This window comes from Metarhizium acridum, assembly GCF_019434415.1.
Source record: "Metarhizium acridum strain ARSEF 324 chromosome Unknown scaffold_272, whole genome shotgun sequence".
Classification (NCBI taxonomy): Eukaryota; Fungi; Ascomycota; class Sordariomycetes; order Hypocreales; family Clavicipitaceae; genus Metarhizium; species Metarhizium acridum.
This window is the reverse complement of record NW_027094024.1, coordinates 539,431-558,981: the sequence shown is the minus strand read 5'-3', so window position 1 is coordinate 558,981 and position 19,551 is coordinate 539,431. Positions and strand designations below refer to the sequence as shown.

The 19,551-nt window shown below is 28.9% G+C and overlaps 1 protein-coding gene across 1 annotated transcript; it reads left to right on the top strand.

The window, feature by feature from the left end:
* The first annotated feature begins 11,406 nt into the window (after nucleotides 1-11,406).
* ERG12_3 (Mevalonate kinase) lies at nucleotides 11,407-13,034 on the top strand. Its single transcript, XM_066120200.1, has 2 exons — nucleotides 11,407-12,878; nucleotides 12,935-13,034. Exon 1 carries the CDS (start codon nucleotides 11,459-11,461, stop codon nucleotides 12,833-12,835), a length of 1,377 nt encoding a protein of 458 aa, XP_065974835.1. The 5' UTR covers nucleotides 11,407-11,458; the 3' UTR covers nucleotides 12,836-12,878; nucleotides 12,935-13,034.
* Nucleotides 13,035-19,551: the final 6,517 nt, after the last annotated feature.

The following is a 19,551-nucleotide window of genomic DNA, read 5'->3' as shown; positions in this document are numbered from 1 at the left end:
AAATAACTTATTAAGTAAGAACTATATAAATTAATTAATAATAAGGTTAAGAGACTTAATAATACTCTAATAAATATTATATATAGCGTTTAATATAATTTATAAGATATTTATATATACTAAAAGAAAATATAATTCTTTATAAGGTTTATATACTTTTTAAGCTATTAGGTATACTTTATATTTAATTATAAGTATAGAATATTATACGTGTTTAACTCTCTTATAAAAGATAAAAACTAATACTTTAAGTAATTTATTAAGAGATAATAATAAGTGCTTTAACTATTAGATTACCCCTATAAGTTTAATTATATTCTAGTATTATATATACTATAAATTAAAAACTAGAAATATAATTACACGTACCTAGTATTTTTAATTAATTACTTTAAAGGACTTATAAGCTATTACTTAAATAAGATAATAGGAAAATAAGTTAAATTAAAGAATATTTATATCTAAGAAATAATAATACTTAAAGAAAAAACCTTAACTAAAAGTAATTATAAGTTATACTTAAAAGATTAATTATATTTATTAAAAAAAAGCTATATTATAAATAATAAAAAAGTAAATAAGGTTTTATAAATTCTATGAGATATAATTATAAATAAGCTTAAAGTATACCTTAAAGTAATAAGAGAGAAAGATAATAACCTTAGATTCTTAGGTTAAAGTCTTTATAAAAGTAAAGGTAAACTATATATACTTATAATAAAAAAGAATATTATTACGCTAATTAAAGGCTTTATTTTAGAAAATACTTATATTAATTAATAAAGATATAATTATTTAAGATTAATAAAATAAACTATAGCTAATAAGAATATAATTATATTTAAGATATAATATTATATAAAAAGAATATAGCTTAAGGTTCTAAGAGAACACTTAATTACTTATAATAACTTATAATAATTAATTACTAGGTATAAGGTTAATATAATTATTAAATACTTTAAGGTTATAAGAGATTAAATAAATAAGAAAGTTATTAACCTTATAAAAGTCTTAAAAAGGTTAAGAAGAATATTATTATATTAAACCTAAAAAAAACGCTTTAATAATAGAGTTTTAATAACTTTAATTAAGGGGATAATAATAAAGAGAATAATATTTAAAGCCTTATAACTTTAAAGCCTTTAAAATTAATATTAAGGAAACTAATAAATTAACTTCTATTATTTAATATTAGTTTATTCTTTTCTTTACTATTATTTTATAGGAGTTTAATTAAAAAAGAGAAAATAATAATATTAAATTAGCTTTTAACTATTAAATAACTCTTTAATTACTTAAAAGACCTTAAAGAAACTAAAAAGGCTAAGAAAAAAGTAAAAATTAGCGTTATATTATTAGCTACGAAAAATAAATACTTTAATTATAAGAAAAATATTTAAGGGGTAATTTTAAATATAATAACCTTTATTTAAAGTAAAGCTCTTATAAATTAAGTAAAGTATTATTACCTTTCTTTAACTTAAGAGATTACATGTAATATAACGAACCTTTTATAAGAGTATATATAAGAATAATTAATATATAATAAATTACTTATACGTATAAGCTTTATAAACTTAGTTTTAAAAGAACTTATATAAAAAGAGTTCTAGTATAATATTATTAAACGCTATTAATTATTCTAAGAGATAACCGTTAAATTTATAAGATATTACTTTATAAAAGCCTTTAAGAGATTAAAGAAAAAAGAAGAGAAGATTAAGCTAATAACGTTAAAAACTTTAAAGTTAAGTAAGAAAATAAAAGAGTTAAAACTATAATTAAATAATTAATTTATAAATTAAAGAATTATATAATAGATTTACTTAATTATTACCACTTATTATTAACTTATAAAAGTAATAAGCTTTACTTGTTTAAGAAGAATTTATATAATAGTATTTACGCTTATAAGTTAAAGAAAGTTAAATAGTATATTTAATTATAGCTATATTATTAGTATAAGAGAATAAGCACACGTATAAGTCTTTAATTTAATAAGTTTCACCTTTATAATTAAGTTTATAAGATCTTTTACTAATATTTTATTAAGTTATTTAATTAGCCTTATATAAGCTTATATTATATAGCTAAATTATTTAAGTTATTTAATTACTTATTTACACTTATAATAGGCTATAGCTTATAATATATATAATTAAAATTATAAGTATTTTAAAAGCATTTAATTACTCTATTTAAATTAATTTATTACTTATTTAAGAATCTTATTAGTCTTAAGAAGTAAGTTATAAGAATTAAAAAGTAACTAGATCGTAATATTACGTATAGAGTTACTAGTGTATATATGTGTCGCGTTTAGGCTAATAAAATAAGAACTTTAAAAGAGAGATTAGCTTAAAAAAGTATAAGAAATAAATGTTAATTAAATTAACTAAATAATATAAATAAAAAGTATAATATTAAAGCTTATTTCCCTTTAAAATAAGCTAAATATTTTAGGTTATATTAAACTTAAAATAAAGAAATTAAGTATTAAATAATTAAGCCTTAATATTAAAACTAATACTCTTATAAGCTTTCTTTTTCTTAAAACCCTTAATAATATTATTTTATTTTAACTTAATTAAAAACGTTTTTATAATTTATTAAGCTTTTTTAATACCTTTAAATCTCTTTAAGTATAAAAATAAGCTATTATAAAAATATATTAAAATAATATATTAAGAGTAATAATAAATATTCTTAAAAAGAAAATAAGAAATACGCTTAAAAGTATATTTAAAATAATACTTAATACTTTAAAATAAGAAAAGTTAATAAGAAAATCTTAAAGAAATTAAATTTAAATCTTATATATATAATATTAATTAAAAGTAAAAATTATTTTTTTAATTTAAACTTAATTTTATTAGCTTTTTTTTATATAAATAAAAAGACTTTATAATTTAATTTAAAAATAATTTTAAGAAAGTATAAACCTAAAAATTACTTATAATATTACGTAACTTATTACTTAAAGATAAGTTATAATTACTTTAATAAGCCTTTTAAGTTAATAGAAACTTAAATATAAGTTAAAGTAAAAGAGTAAAAATCTTTATATAAATATTATAATTATAATTAAAATTACTTATAAGTTATTCTTTTAAAAAGATAACTTAAATAAACTTTAAGACTTAAATTAAATTAAATAAATTTTTAATTATAAAGTTACGTAATATTTATCTTTAATTAATAATAGAATTATAGAGAAATTAAATCTAATACTTACGTAAATATAAAAATCTTCTTAAAAGATATAATAATTATAATTATTATTAACTTTTTTAATAAATTAAATATAACGTAACTTAATTTTAATTAAAGAAGTAAAGTTAAAATTAAAATTAATTTTAAGTAAATACTTACTTAAGTATTAAATTATATAATAATAATATTATTAATTATTATTACGTATATTAAAATCTTTTTATTAAGCTTTAATATAAGCTTAAATCTTAAATATTATATTATTACTCTTATAAGATAAGTTAAACTTATCTCTTATTATTTAAGCTACTTAAGCTTAAGTAATAACGTTAATAAGCGTAAAATTAAGTAAACGTAAAGTCTTTTAAGTGAAAACTCGTTTTAATTTAATATTAAATACTTTAATAATATCTCTTTTTAAAGTCTTATATTTAATTAAAGTTTTATAGAAATTATAAGTTAAAGTTTAATTTAATAAAATTATAAGTATAATAATTAATAGCTTTAAGAATAATATAATATTTATAATAATTATAATATTCTTTAAAGAATTACATTAAAATTAAAATTTAAGAGAATAATAATAAATTACTTATTTTATTTAATAGAATTATTTAAAAAGGTAATTTAATACTAGATTAAATTCGCTTTATTAAGAAAAATATACCTATAAAATAAGCGGGGAATATTAATATACATTATTATTTAATTAAACGCGCTTTCTTAAGTATAAGAGTATAAAGATATAACTTATACTTAAATTAATTATAATTTATAAAGTAAAAGTTAAATATAAAAGTATATATTAAAGAAAGTAAAGAAAAGTATAAAGAAAGCTAAAATAAAGTATTATAAGAAGGCTTTTAATAATATATTATATTATATAAATTAAAATAATTATATTTAAATATAATAATTAAAAACGTAAGATAAAACGTAATTAAAAGTAATAAAAGTTAATATAAGAAACCTAATAATAATAATAATAGTAAGATTTAAGCTAAAAATAAGTTAAAATTAATAAATATATACTTATAATTTACGTTAAAGTTTTATTAATTATAATAAAATATATTTTAGCTTAATACACTTAAATAAACTATTATTAACTTAATAATAAAATAATTAATTAATTATAACGTTAATATAACTTTAAATTAAAAAATATAACTTATAATATTAATACTTTATTATATTAAAAGAAAATATAAATAAAGTATTATATTAAGTATATATTTAAAATTTAAGTTTAATAAGTATTATTATAGTTTATAAGTTAAAGAATATATATAAATTATAAACGTAAATATTAAGTGGTAATTAAGTATAATAAAAATGTAAAATATATAAGAGTTAAAGAAAAGATTTATATTTAAATAATAAGAAATAAAGCTATTAAAAGAGAGAAAGAAAAGAGAGATAAAGCTAAAATAAAAAAGAAAAAATAAGAGATAAAAATTTATATTAAAATAAACTTATAATTACTTTTACCTTAAATTTATAAGTTAACTTTTAAGATAATTATACTTATTAAAATAAAGAAAAGAACTTATAAAGCTTTTTCTTAAAAAATACTTAACTTTAATTAAAAGCTTTATTAAAAATAAAAATAAGTAAAAGTAATATATATAAGTAAAGTAAATGTTATAATTAAGCGATTAAAAATAATAATTATAACCTAATAAAATAAAGGTATAAGACTTTAAAATAATATCTTAAAATATAAGAATAAGAATAGAATTATAAGAACTTAAAGAGATTAATATTATTACTCTTTTTTCTATTAGATTTTAATAAGAATAATATATCTTTAAAGCTTACTTATATTAATAATAATTAAGAATAATTATACTAAAAAAAGAGATAATTATAACACGTATATAAAGTTACTTATAAAGGGAAATTAAATTAAGTACTACGTATAAGAAGTTACTTATAAAGGGGAATTAAATTAGGTTTACTTATATCTTAAAATAGAGTATAAATTCCTATTAATTCTAGTTTAAATTCTATAAGTATTATTACGTAAAAAGCAAGTATAAATTAAAATTAAAACCCTGAATAAATAAGTATAAAAGAATTAATTTAAATATTAAATAATTTAAATAAGTTTTAATCTTATATTATTAAAAGACCTAAGAATAGAGTTCTTTTTTAATTCCTTACCTAATCGTCTTATATCTTAGGTTTATCCTAATAATAAAAGGGAATTATAAGGGAATTATATTAAGTAAGTAAGTATTATTTTATATTATTATTATAAATAAAATATATTAAATATAATAAATTTAAAAATTTTTATTATTTATATATAAATATTTAATAGAATAATAATATTTATAATATTATCTTATAACTTAAATATAAAATATTAAATATTAAAGTTATAAGAAATATATTTAAATACCTTAAAATTTTTTATATAAAATAATATTTTATACTTTCTTTTTATATATATTATTTCTTATATTATAATAGACTTTATATTTTTTACTTAACTTTTTTATTTTTAAATTTTATTAAAAAAAGTTCTATTAAAAAAAGCTTATATAAGTATATTATATATTAAAATAAAGCTAAATATTATATAATTTTAAATCTTATAAAATAAACTTTATAACGTTATTAATAAGTAAGTTATTAAGCTTTAAACTCTTATTTTAAAGAAGTAAATCTTAATTTTTTAATTGAGATTTAACCTATTATAAGTTTATAACTCACTTAATTTATAAGTTATACGTATAAAAACTAATATATTATAAAGTGTTAAATTAGCTTTATTTAACTATATTAATTATAATCTTATAAGTCTTATAATTAAAGTTATATTTATATTTAAAATTTCCCTTTATAATTATATATTATATTATAAATATAATTATAATATAATTAAATTATATTAAAAACTATAAAATTATATTGTATTATAAACTATACTAAAAAACTATATATAGTATAGTTTTTTTATTAATACTCTACTAATTAAAGTATTAATAAGAAAACTATATTTTTAATTTTTAAAAAAGCTTAAATAATTAACAATAAATCTAATAAAATACTTAAATTATAATAATAAATATATAAATTAATTAATATTATAATTAATTAACTTATATAAAAAAGTAAGTTCTTTTAGCTTATTATAATCTTAAAAATTAAATTATATAATTTTTTAAAAATATATTATATTATATTATATTATAAAAACTATAAAATATAATTTTCTAAGTTTTAAGCTTATAATATTATATAATAATTTACTTTTTTTAATATTAGCTTATAATATAAAACTTATATTAATTATTTATAAAACTTATAATTTTATAAGTATTTTATTAGATTTAATATAATATTTTATATTAAAAACTATAAAAACTATAAAATTATAAAACTGTATTATAGTTAATACTCTACTATTAATAGTATTAGGTAGCGTATTAAGCCTCTCCTATAATTAAAGTATTAATAAGAAAACTATATTTTTATTTTTTTAAAAAGCTTAAATAATTAATAATAAATCTAATAAAATACTTAAATTATAATAATAAAAATATAAAATAATTAATATTATAATTAATTAGCTTATTTAAAAAAGTAAGTTCTTTTAGCTTATTATAAGCTTTAAAATTAAATTATATAATTTTTTAAAAATATATTATATTATATTATATTATAAAAACTATAAAATATAGTTTTTAAAGTATTAAGCTTATAATAATATATAAGAACTTACTTTTTTTAATATTAACTTATAATATGAAATTTATATTAATTATTTATAAAACTTATAATTTTATAAGTATTTTATTAGATTTAATATAATCTTTTATATTTAAAACTATAAAAACTATAAAACTATAAAACTATACTATAGTTAATACTCTACCTGTAATAAGGGATTCTAATAATAGGGTTTACTAGCGTATACACGCGGTTATTACCTGTGCTTATTTAGAATTCCCTACTAGTAATAAAATTTCGCCGCTCTCTTATAACTTACCTAATACCTCTACTATAACGCTATAAATTACTAGTTAAAAGAAATTACTTTAAGCGTTTAAGAAAGTATACGAGAATACTAGCGACTTTTAATACTATATTTATAGCTATAAAATATAAAATAATATACTACGGCTAGTTAAATAATTAAAAGGCAAATAATTACCTTATAGAAAGCTAGCTACTCTCTTATTCTACTTCCTAACGAGGAAATCTTTCCCTAGTAGTCTCGAAACCTTAACCTTACTAGGGCTCTAAAGAAGCTTCTATTAGATATTTTCGTTAGACTGCCTAGGCCAGCTCTAATAATGCCTTCTTAAAGCACAAAGTCGTGCATCTTCTTACTAAGGGGTTAGCGGAAGAGGCAGAAGCACTCGCTCTGTCAGCATGCTAGTTCTGGATATGTGAGCTATACAACGTTAATATCGTATCCCTTTGATTGTGTTAAGGCTCCAGCGAGGTCACGAGCCCCATAATGCCCATACTAATAGCGGGTAACCGTAAGGCGACCCGTTAATCGCGTTAGAGCTGTATTAAGTTAAATGTAGTAACTTATAAAGCATTATCTTATAAGTACTTTAATTATCACTTAACTTATTAGTAATTAAATGTATCTTTTTGAATTTAGCATCTCATTAAATATATATCCCTGCAGATACCCGACTAGAGCCTTAAGTTCCAGAGCATTGACAAGAAAACTACATTTTCATTTTTTAAAAAAGCTTAAATAATTAATAATAAATCTAATAAAATACTTGAATTATAATAATAAATACATAAAATAGCTAATATTATAGCCAATCAGCTTATTTAAAAAAGTGGGTCCCTTTAGCTTTTTGTAAGCTTAAAAACTAGATTATATAGTTTTCTAAAAACTTACTACACTACACTACACTATAAAAACTATAAAATGTAGTTTTTGAAGTTTTAGGCTTATAATAGTATATAAGGACCCACTTTTTTTATTATAAGCTTATAATTTTAGATTTATGCTAGTTATTCGTAAAACTTATAATTCTATAAGTATTTTATTAGATTTAATATAATTTTTTATATTCGAAACTACAAAAACTACAAAACTACACTACTTCCAATGCTCTGGCCTTAACACAACCAAAGGGATATGAGCCCAATGAGCCTCCTCGGTATCGGCCAATCATGCGACGACATTTCCCACTCTCGGGGTCCAAGTGGCTTTGCCATCCATGCTCATCTGCCTAACGCTAGCCTTTATCTTAGCAAGCTCAGGCCATTTGTGGGGTCAAGGACCAGACTATACCTAATCGGTAAGTCACATTATTTACTCGAGGAGTTGTAAAAGTAACGTGACCATTAGCACTAGTCCTAATATGGAAGCGCTAGGCTCCTCTTGGAAATAGCCTGAGCCCGCTAAGGTAAGCTGGCCTACGTCCTTCAAGTGCCTACCATTCTCCAATTATCCACTATTAAATTTAAGATAAACTAACGTTTAAGCGCAGAACATCTTATATCGGCTTGAAATCTCTCTTTATTAAAAAATTCACTGAACAATCTACAACACATTACGGACGGTGAAGGCCCACCATGCCCCAGCTGTCAAGACGCAGTATTAGGGCCATAAGCGATATTCGCTCAGAGCTACAAGTATTATCGGTACTTGAAGAAGCTACAGGCGATATGTCAAGTCTTCCACCCGAAGAGCTGACATTCGTTCTGGACTGTCTGCTGGAGGATTTGTATCAACGATGGTGTTGACAGTTTCACATTGCGAAGAATGGGCATATGACTGAATTTGTTACCATGTGCGCGAAGATTATAGACTGCGGGGCCATTATTGACCTTTTGAACGTTCATTTTAACGGCGAAATGCTGGAACCTTGTGCAAAGGTTTGGAGGAGCAATGAAGAGCAACTAATCAGATTGTTCTTGGGTGCCGGAGCTTCTATCGATATCAGCGGACTTGGATGGACGCCACTGCACCATTTAGCTTTCGAATTCCAAGCAGACGAATTCGATAACGGGGCGATATAGCTACTTCGAGATGCAGGAATTGACATAAATGCAGTTGACAGTGAAGATCGGACTATGCTCGACATTGCCGCCAGACCAGACATGAGGACGATAGGGTCTAAAGAGACGATCGAACGGTTACAAGCTCTAGGTGCAAGAGCTAACAAGAGGCATGAAATTGTCTCTGAGATTTTGTTACGCCGTCCCGACGTTTAACTTGAGAGGTATACCTTCTAGTGATGAGGCGCATTTTCTGTTGAAGAGTTCTTCAGGCTGTTGTTTTGAGTCTTATACCGATTTCTGACAACGCAATTGCTTAGACAGCTAGATAAAACAAGACTCCTGATTTTTCTAAATAAAATGGTGGAATCATACAATTCTCCAGCAATATGCGGTGTCTCCCAAACATGTCTTCGCGATCCCTGCACAGGCGCTTCCGCTTCAAACTCAACCAACCTAAGACGCTATTCATGACATGGCCGATGTTCTGCGGTTCAGTACCAATATAACTGAGGAGATTTTGATCGGCTCATTACAAATGAATGCGTTTGTGTCGCATATCAAGCCCACCCAGCAGCGGACTTCTCTCCGGAGAGAAGTCCTTCAGTCTCTGTTGTCAAACGGAGGTTATGTTCTATATAAGGCAACTACTGCCCTCTCTTTTGTATGGTTAGGATGCTCCTGAAGTAATTATCATTCAATACAATTGGCGCCTACGGCGCCATTATGCTCGATCTTTTGGGACCCTCAATTGTCTGACAGTTTGCTATGATCGGTTTTCTCAGTATTCATTGAAGAGGGAAGACGGATCAGTAGCCAAAGAGAATGCTGAACAGGCGGAGGAGCTGCTTAAAACGTTCTTCCCGCCATTGCCCGCACGGATTGAAGAAGAAGTCCGACGACCGCACCGCGAGGCTTTGTCAATGCCGGAGCTTACGCTGGAAGAAATCGAGGAGAAGATAATGGCGGCGAAGCCTTGGAAGGCCCCAGGAGAGGATGGCTTGCCGGCAATGGTGTGGAAACGCCTGTGGCCTGTAGTGAAGTACCGGATTTGGACTCTTTTCGACTGTTCACTCCGAGAGGGTGTTGTACCGCACCAGTGGAGAAGCGCCAAGATCATCCCGCTCAAAAAGCCAGACAAAGGAGACTACACAATAGCTAAGGCCTGGCGACCAATATCCCTTTTGTCAACACTAGGCAAGATAATGGAAGCAGTTATCGCAGAAAGGATATCCTACGCTGTTGAGGCTTGTGGACTTTTGCCCGCAAACCACTTCGGAGCGAGAAAGAGACGGTCAGCTGAGCAAGCGCTCTTGCTTCTGCAGGAACACATATACAAGGCATGGAGGGCCGGAAAGGTGCTGAGCTTGATAAGCTTTGACGTGAAAGGCGCTTACAATGGTGTGTGCAAAGAGCGCCTGCTGGAAAGGATGAAGGCGAGGGGCATACCAGACAGACTAGTCCGTTGGGTAGGCGCCTTCTGTTCAGATAGGACAGCCTCTGTGGTAGTAAATGGATATGCGTCTGAACGCCGGGTGTTAGCCCAGGCCGGCCTGCCGCAGGGGTCACCGTCATCGCCAATAGCGTTCCTGTTCTTCAACGCAGACTTGGTGCAAGGAAAGATCAACGCTAATGGTGGTTCAATCGCCTTTGTGGACGACTATACGGCTTGGGTGACGGGACCGACCGCAGAGGAAAACCGAGCGGGCATTCAGTCAATCATTGACGATGCGCTCAAGTGGGAGGCACGCAGCGGCGCAACATTTAAAGCAAACAAAACGGCAGTGATTCACTTCACGAGGACTGCTTCGCGGTCCAGTGACGACGCATACCTGATAAAAGGAAAAGAGGTCAAGCCGAAAAGTAGTGTGAAGGTCCTAGGGGTAGTTATGGACACGAACCTGCGGTACAAGGAACACATGACCAGAGCGGCTGCCAAAGGCCTCGCGGCTGCCCTATGCTTGAGGAGATTGAAGATGCTTTCACCTCGAACGGCTAGACAACTTTTTGTGTCGACCGTCGCACCTGTCGTAGACTACGCGTCGAGTGTGTGGATGCACGTCTGTATTCAGGGGAGATGTGGGCCGGCAATTTGTTAATCCGAAAATTCACCAGCCAATCAGCTCCATATAGTAAGAATCTTTGTTACGTTGACATGCTCCAACACAACCTCAAGCGTCGTCTCAATCAGGCATTGTTCCACGATCACCAGCATTCTATCCACCAAAACACCTATTGACTGATTGCATAGCCCATGGTCATGGGGAGAAAAGAGTCGTCACCATTGGCACCGACATTCATGGTCTCTGCACCGGGGAAAGTCATAGTATTCGGCGAGCACGCCGCCGTGTTTGGCAAGCCTGCTATTGCCGCAGCCATCTCCCTCAGATCCTATCTCCTCGTAACCACCCTCTCAAAGTCCCAACGCACCGTTAAGCTGAATTTCAAAGACATTGGTTTAAATCATACATGGAAAATAGACACCCTACCATGGGACATTTTCCATGAACCAGAGAAGAAAAAGTTTTATTACTCTCTCGTCGACTCCCTTAACCCCGAATTACTTAAAGCTGTTATACCGCATGCAGAGGCAGTATCCAAGCATCTTCCAGAAACGCAGCGAAAAATTCATGTACGATCTGCAACCGCCTTCCTCTACCTTTTCCTTTCATTAGGCTCCCCGCTAAGCCCTGGGTTTATTTACACTTTGCGATCCACCATTCCAATTGGTGCCGGTCTGGGTAGCAGCGCCAGCGTTTGCGTCTGCCTGAGTGCAGCGCTGCTCCTTCAAATACGGACTCTTGCAGGTCCACATCCTGACCAGCCTGCCGAAGAAGCCCAGGTACAGATTGAGCGTATCAGTCGTTGGGCATTCGTGGGCGAGTTATGCATACATGGAGATCCCAGTGGAGTGGATAATGCGGTCTCTACGGGTGGAAAGGCTGTGATTTACCAAAGAAACTACTCCGGACCGCCATCTGTCACTCCTCTCACTAAGTTCCCAAAACTACCGCTCCTCCTCGTTAACACTCAACAACCCCGATCAACAGCTACACAGGTGGATAAAGTAAGAGCATTAAAAAACAATCACCCGGTAGTAACACAGTCAATTTTAGATGGAATTGGCCATCTTACAACGTCTGCATTGGGGCTCATTTCATCTGCTGATTTAGATAGCAGTGGACTGTCTAATACTCTTGAACGCTTGGGAACTTTAATCCGTATAAACCACGGATTCCTAGTTTCACTAGGGGTCTCTCACCCTCGTCTAGAGCGCATCCGCGAGCTCGTGGATTATGCAGATATCGGCTGGACTAAACTTACTGGTGCTGGAGGTGGTGGATGTGCTATCACACTTTTCCGACCGGATGCCAAGGATGAAACAATTAAAGGGCTAGAGACGAAGTTCACTGCCGAAGGATTTCAGAAATATGAGACTATCCTAGGCGCCGACGGAGTTGCGGTGCTTTGGCCCGCTGTATTTAGAAATAACATTAGTGGAGAGGGAGGTGAAGAGATCGATCAAGAAATATTTGAGAATGCTGTTGGTGTTGAAGGTATCGAACAACTGGTTGGAGTAGGGGCGCGTGAGGATCGGGAAGGATGGAAATTCTGGACCCGAGCTGTTTAAGAGAAATAGGGATCAACGTACGACTGATTGACTCCTACACCAGGTAAGGACATGATGATGAGGCGACTTATTTGTGTTTAGTCTCACATAGTAGGCAAGGCACCTTGCAGCGGCTCCTCGAAAACGCAAATCACATTCGATGCCGAGATAGCCAGCTTATTACACAGATTACTACTTGCCTAGCAAATATTGACGCAACATAATTGTATTCGAGTCTCACTAGCTAACCTTTGCATTTGCATAAAAGTTTAGGGAAAACCTAGCATAAATAGGAGAAAAACCCATAACAAGGTTAGACTGAACTCCACCAAATCCATCTCTCAGATCATAATTTAGCTCTCCTATTCATTCTAAGCAGATATTTGCCCAGATTCTTTGCAATCAAGATTATTACTTACACATCCGCACCCTCCCACCTATTTATTCCATCCATCTCTGTTAGCCTTGTATCTTTAAACTGCGATAATAATTCTGTACTTACCCCCCCACAACTGGGACAACACGTACACGGCTACATATTTCGCCTGTGTTAGCTCCACAAATAGCAGCTCTGGGTATATGAGAGGTTGGTGATGGTCCACGACGCGGGACGCCGTTGTAGTTGTTGGTGAAGAAGATTAGGATCTAGGATTACGACATACAACATGCCCACATCGCTAACGTTACACCCCTGTTAGCTCTGGCACAGAATCGTGTCTCACGAATATAGGACCATTTCTTACATTGCAGGCCTGGTCAACGAGTTCCTCCATGGTTGAAACTGCCATTGTGACTGCGGGTGACTGAGTTGGAAAATATAACGGTTTGGAACTTAGCAGCCTGGGATTGTATAATAGTGTCAACGAAGTGATGGGTAGTGTAGAACCGATGATAGAGGGCGAGAGGTACTGTACCATCATCCACCTTATTTATATCTCTACAGTTCCATGGCTGGCATCGCTTCTCATCGGGCCGCGGGCATGTATGGTTGAAGACGCGCAGGCAGCCGTTTTCCATTCCAGGCCTTTTGACCGTTACGAATGCCATGCAGTCAGCGCTGCGCGAGACTGTTTTTCTTTTCACGGCCAAGTCCGGAAATGTATACGACGTCTCGCCAAGAAAGAAAACAAGGTTGCGTATTTTCACAAATGCAATTCTTGGGTACATAAACCGATGAGCCAAACAAGCATAATGGACAAGGATCACAAGTTGTAGTCACTGATGCGAGGCAGGACCAGGATCACGCATGCTAATAATCGTCTTGTCCCGCGCGCCTCAGTGCATATCACATAGCTTACTCTTACCATGCCCGTCCTACTCGCGAAGACCTTCGTCCGTTTCCTCGCTACTTGCTAGCACAGTCCTTTTACTTTCGTCAGACAAGTAATGGTGTATTGGTGGATCTGTTTCCACTTTTTCCTTTTCGACGAATCTTTATTAAGCTCGTTTACGTTGATACGAGTTCGACTCTTAGATGAGCTGCGTCACCAGGAGTTATTCGGTGAGCTTAGTTGCCTGGCTCGCTTGGATCCAATCGGCGGTCCATTGCCAGAGCTAGATGTAAAGCTGGTCGCAAAACTCAAGTCTGGGTCTTCTGCCGCCCATATGGTCGATGCTTGGCTGGGGTTTGGTGTGTCGTCGTCAGCCTGTAAAGATTACAACGCGTCGTGTGTCTCCGGATCGTCTCCAGAATTATCATCACAGGCATCGGCGATTTGTGCCTGGAGAAAATCATGCGCATCTTGCCAATCTTCGCCGTTTTGTTGAACCTGCACCCGACCCTGGTTATCGGCCATATGGTCCGACCATTCGTCCTTTAACTCTTTCAACGAGTGAACCGCGCTGGGAACCGAAACTGAGTGGATGGATTGATGGATTCAAGGGTCACACTTTGTACCCTTGCCCGTTGTCAGGTTCACAAGGCGCAACCCCCGTCTTGCTGTCAGGGTTACAACATGCAATCCCCTCTTCCTGTGTTAAGGTCAAGGCTGTAACCTTAACATGCACTCCAGTTCAATCGCAGGGGTTACAATTTGCGATCCCTCAACCAACACCATCTACAAACGGAACACCGATGTGCACAAAGCATTAACCTACGCTTGCCGTTTCAGATTAGTGAACACAAATACAACTAGACCATGTGAACGTAGCGTACTCTTTGGGTGGTTGAAAATGGGATCCTTCTCAAGGAGATACCGCTCCTTTAAGGAGTCGTATCCAACATACAAAAGCCGAACTCCGGAAATTTCAGTACCTATTCGGAACACGGAGTCTTGCTTCGGCATGTTCGGCCATCCGTGCTGCTCGCCAATCAGCTTGCACGATCTCTCCTAGCATGCTTCCCGTGAGTGGTGTTCACAAGTCGGAGCGGCACCTGTGTTCTAGGAGCCCTGATGTACATTAAGTATGCCAAGTTGAACTGACCAGTTTGAGGACGACGGTGTTAGATAACTTACGGCAAATGCACTATTATGGCAGCCTTAAAGTGAACCAGGGAGTCTGCAGTTTACCGAAGAGAAAAGCGAGTGAGGTTGCATTATAATGTTATAATAGGTTGTCTATGCTTTATAGTAATGTGGCTTACAGAAAAGCTATTAGTTACGCTTTATATTCTTAAGCTAGAGATTAAGTTAAAGTACTTTAGTTCTCTTAGTTATAGCAGAAAGAAGTAAAGCGTTATTATTTTAAAGAAGAGGTAAAGATATCTAATATTTATAAAAGGCTAGCTTAATTTCTTTAAAGCGAATACTTAACTTATTAAAAGACTTTACTCTTCTATAAATAGCTATTATAGACTAGCTATACTATACTACTATAACTTCTATAAGTATACGTCTTTAAAAAGTAAGAATAAACTTAAGAAGAAAGAGAAGAAGAAAAAGGGTTTTCTCTTTTTACTCTCTCTTATATTCTTATTTAATTTATAAATTATTTAAGCTAAATTTAAGTTACCTTTATATTAAGTTTAATTTAAGCTTAAGCTTATAATATACCCTTTTACTTACTTAAGCTCTTATAATACTTAATTAATAGTTATATAAAGCGTATTATACTCTCTTTTAATCTCTTATATTATTTATTTTCTTTATTACTTTATAAGAGTAATATATATTAACTATAAAATAATTTTCTTATATTATTTTCTTTTTATTATTTATTATTTTTATTTTTACTTTTTTCTTAAAATAATTTTAAGTTTTATTATACGTGTTTTATTATTAAATTTATTTATTAAGCTTTTAAATTAATCTTTTTACTCTTATATTAATTTAAAAGAAGAAAAAGATAATATAATTAATATTATTAATACTTTTTTACTCTCTTTTATCTTATATTTTAAGTATTACTTAAATAATTTTATTATAAAGAGTAACTTAAGTAAGAATAAGTTTTTTAATAATAAAAAGCTTATTAACTTATATATATAATATTATAATTAACTTTTAAATATTAATTATTATAAATATACTTTTAATTTTAATATAACTTATTAACTTTATTATAATACTTATAAATAATATAATTAAAAGTTATATATTTATATTATAAACCTTAAGCTTTATTATTAATAAAAGAAAATTAAGTGTATTATTACTTATAATAATTATATTATTATTAAGGCTATTAAGAAAAGTATTAATATTAAAGCCTTTTAAACTAAGTTTATATATAAGTTTTTCTTTATAATAAAAAAGTTTTAATTTATACTTTCTTATACTTACGCTAATTTTAATTTAATTTAAATAATTAACTTACTCTTTGAGTTTAATTAAAACTTTTTAATTATAGTTTAATAAGCTATTATTCTTAGTATATCTCTTATAATTATTACTTATTATATTTATTTATTTATTCATTTATTTAAGTATGCTAGAGCTTTTTTAAAGCTATTCTAGTATATTAACCTATATTTTAAGTAGGAAAACCCTTAAGGGAAGAAAAACCCACTTATATCTATAAAGCCTTTTCTATCTTATACCTAGAGCATTAACTATAGTATAGACTTTAAAGTATTAATAAGAAAACTATATTTTTAATTTTTAAAAAAGCTTAAATAATTAATAATAAATCTAATAAAATACTTAAATTATAATAATAAATATATAAATTAATTAATATTATAATTAATTAACTTATATAAAAAAGTAGGTTCTTTTAGCTTATTATAAGCTTAAAAATTAAATTATATAATTTTCTAAAAATATATTATATTATATTATATTATAAAAACTATAAAATATAGTTTTTTAAGTTTTAAGCTTATAATATTATATAAGAACCCACTTTTTTTAATATTAACTAATAATATAAAATTTATATTAATTATTTATAAAACTTATAATTCTATAAGTATTTTATTAGATTTAATATAATTTTTTTATATTTAAAATTATAAAAATTATAAAACTATAAAACTATACTATAGTTAATACTAGAGCATTAACAAGAAAACTACATTTTCAATTTTTAAAAAAGCTTAAATAATTAATAATAAATCTAATAAAATACTTGAATTATAATAATAAATATATAAATTAACTAATATTATAACCAATTAGCTCACATAAAAAGTGGGTCCTTTTAGCTTATTATAAGCTTAAAAACTAGATTATGTAATTTTCTAAAAACACACTATACTATACTATACTATAAAAACTATAAAATGTAGTTTTTAAAGTTTTAAGCTTATTATAGTATATAAGGACCCACTTTTTTTAATATTAGCTTATAATATAGAATATATACTAGTTATTTGTAAAACTTATAATTCTATAAGTATTTTATTAGATTTAATATAATTTTTTATATTTAAAACTATAAAAACTATAAAACTATAAAACTACACTATAGTTAATGCTCTGGTTAATACTCTAAGTATAGTTTTATAGTTTTATAATTCTTATAGTTTTTAATATAATAAATTATATTAAATCTAATAAAATACTTATAGAATTATAGGTTTTATAAATAAATAGTATTAATTTTATACTATTAGCTAATATAAAAAGTGGGTTTTAATATACTCTTATAAGCTTAAAACTTTATAAACTATATTTTCTAGTTTTTATAGTATAATATAATATAATAAGTTTTTAAAAAATTATATAATTTAATTTTTAAGCTTATAATAAGCTAATAAAACCTACTTTTTATATAAGCTTATTAATTATAATATTAATTAATTTATATATTTATTATTATAATTTAAGTATCTTATTAGATTTATTATTAATTATTTAAGCTTTTTTAAAAAATAAAAATATAGTTTTCTTATTAATACTCTGCTTATAATAACCTGCCGCATGGTAGCGTTGAGCCCTTCTCTTAAATACCGTCGTTCCCTTCTCGTCCGATACGAATTGCTAATAGTGGAGAGGTGTTAGATGATAAGTTGATAACTACAGCTTGGCTCGATTAATGCGAGCGTCGCGGGGAATCAGATATCGGGCACGACCTTGCACTCCGTGTTGAAGTCCCTCTCAACTATGGACAAGGCCCAGCTCCAGATAAAGCTCAAGGATATCAAGTATCTGATCATCGATGAGAAGAGTATGCTAGGACTGTAACAGCTATCCTAGATTAATAACCGTCTTTATAAGGCATTCCTAAATAAAAATAAGAAGTTCTTTAATAATCTTAAAATTCTTTTAGTTAATAACTTCTTTTAGCTTTTACTCGTATTATAAAAGCCGCTCTATTATAATAAAGAGGTTTAAGAAGTAAAGACTAAAGGTAAAAACGCGTATAAACGCATTAATAAATTAATCTTCTTAAAGGTTATTTAATAGTAGTAAGGTAATACTTAAAAGGTATTTCGTATAACTCTTAAGGAATTATAGCTTCTTTAACTATTAATTAAGTTTTAAAAACTTTAACTTAAGTATAAGTAAAATTAAATAATTAAGAGATTATTAGGTTTATTAACGCCTTATAAATATACGTAATTAAAGATAAGGTAAATAAATATAATTATTAATAGGTTAATTATTTAAGTTAAGGCTAAAAATATTAAATATAATACTACTATAACTTCTAATAATAAGGTAAGTAACCTTATAAAGTAAATTTCTATATACGTTAGCACTTATTTAATATTAACGTTTAACCTTTAATAGCTAATTAGCCTTTATAATAGCGCTTATAGTACTATGTATAATATAAGCTAAATACTAGAGGTTAACTTAATTTAAAACGCTTCTTATATTATTATAATAGAGTTTAATAAGTATAATAAGCTAGTGTTCTTAACTACCCCTAATAGCAGGACAATTATCCTAATTCTCCTAGTAAACAGGGACTTCCTTATTAAAAGCACTCTCTGCACTCGCACCTAGTTTCCCCTAATCGTATGCTACGCTATTACTATTCACAAGTCGCAAAGCATCACTAAAGATGTGGCTGTTACAGATCTCTCTTGTAGGGACTTTCAGACTGGATTGAGCTACGTAGCTGTCTCTCGCGTGAAAACGACCCAGGGCCAGTATGTTCCACATAGAATGCAGCCGAAGAAGAGACGCCACTGACCACGCGTGACAGGATGCTTACAATCGACAAGGTCGCGTGGGGGAAGAGCTATAAGCTGCCTGACGATTGGGTTGAGCGGATTTCGGCGTTCCGCTGCACAGCGTGAGAGGTGCCGGTGTATCAAGAAAGCAAGGGGCATGGTTCGAGTGTTGCCGACATGCGCACATTTCCATGATTGACTAATTGGGGGCTTTGTACAGAGTACACGGACG

Coding starts and splice junctions, on each gene's coding strand:
- ERG12_3 (XM_066120200.1), top strand. CDS start 11,459: ATGGTCATGGGGAGAAAAGAGTCGTCACCATTGGCACCGACATTCATG.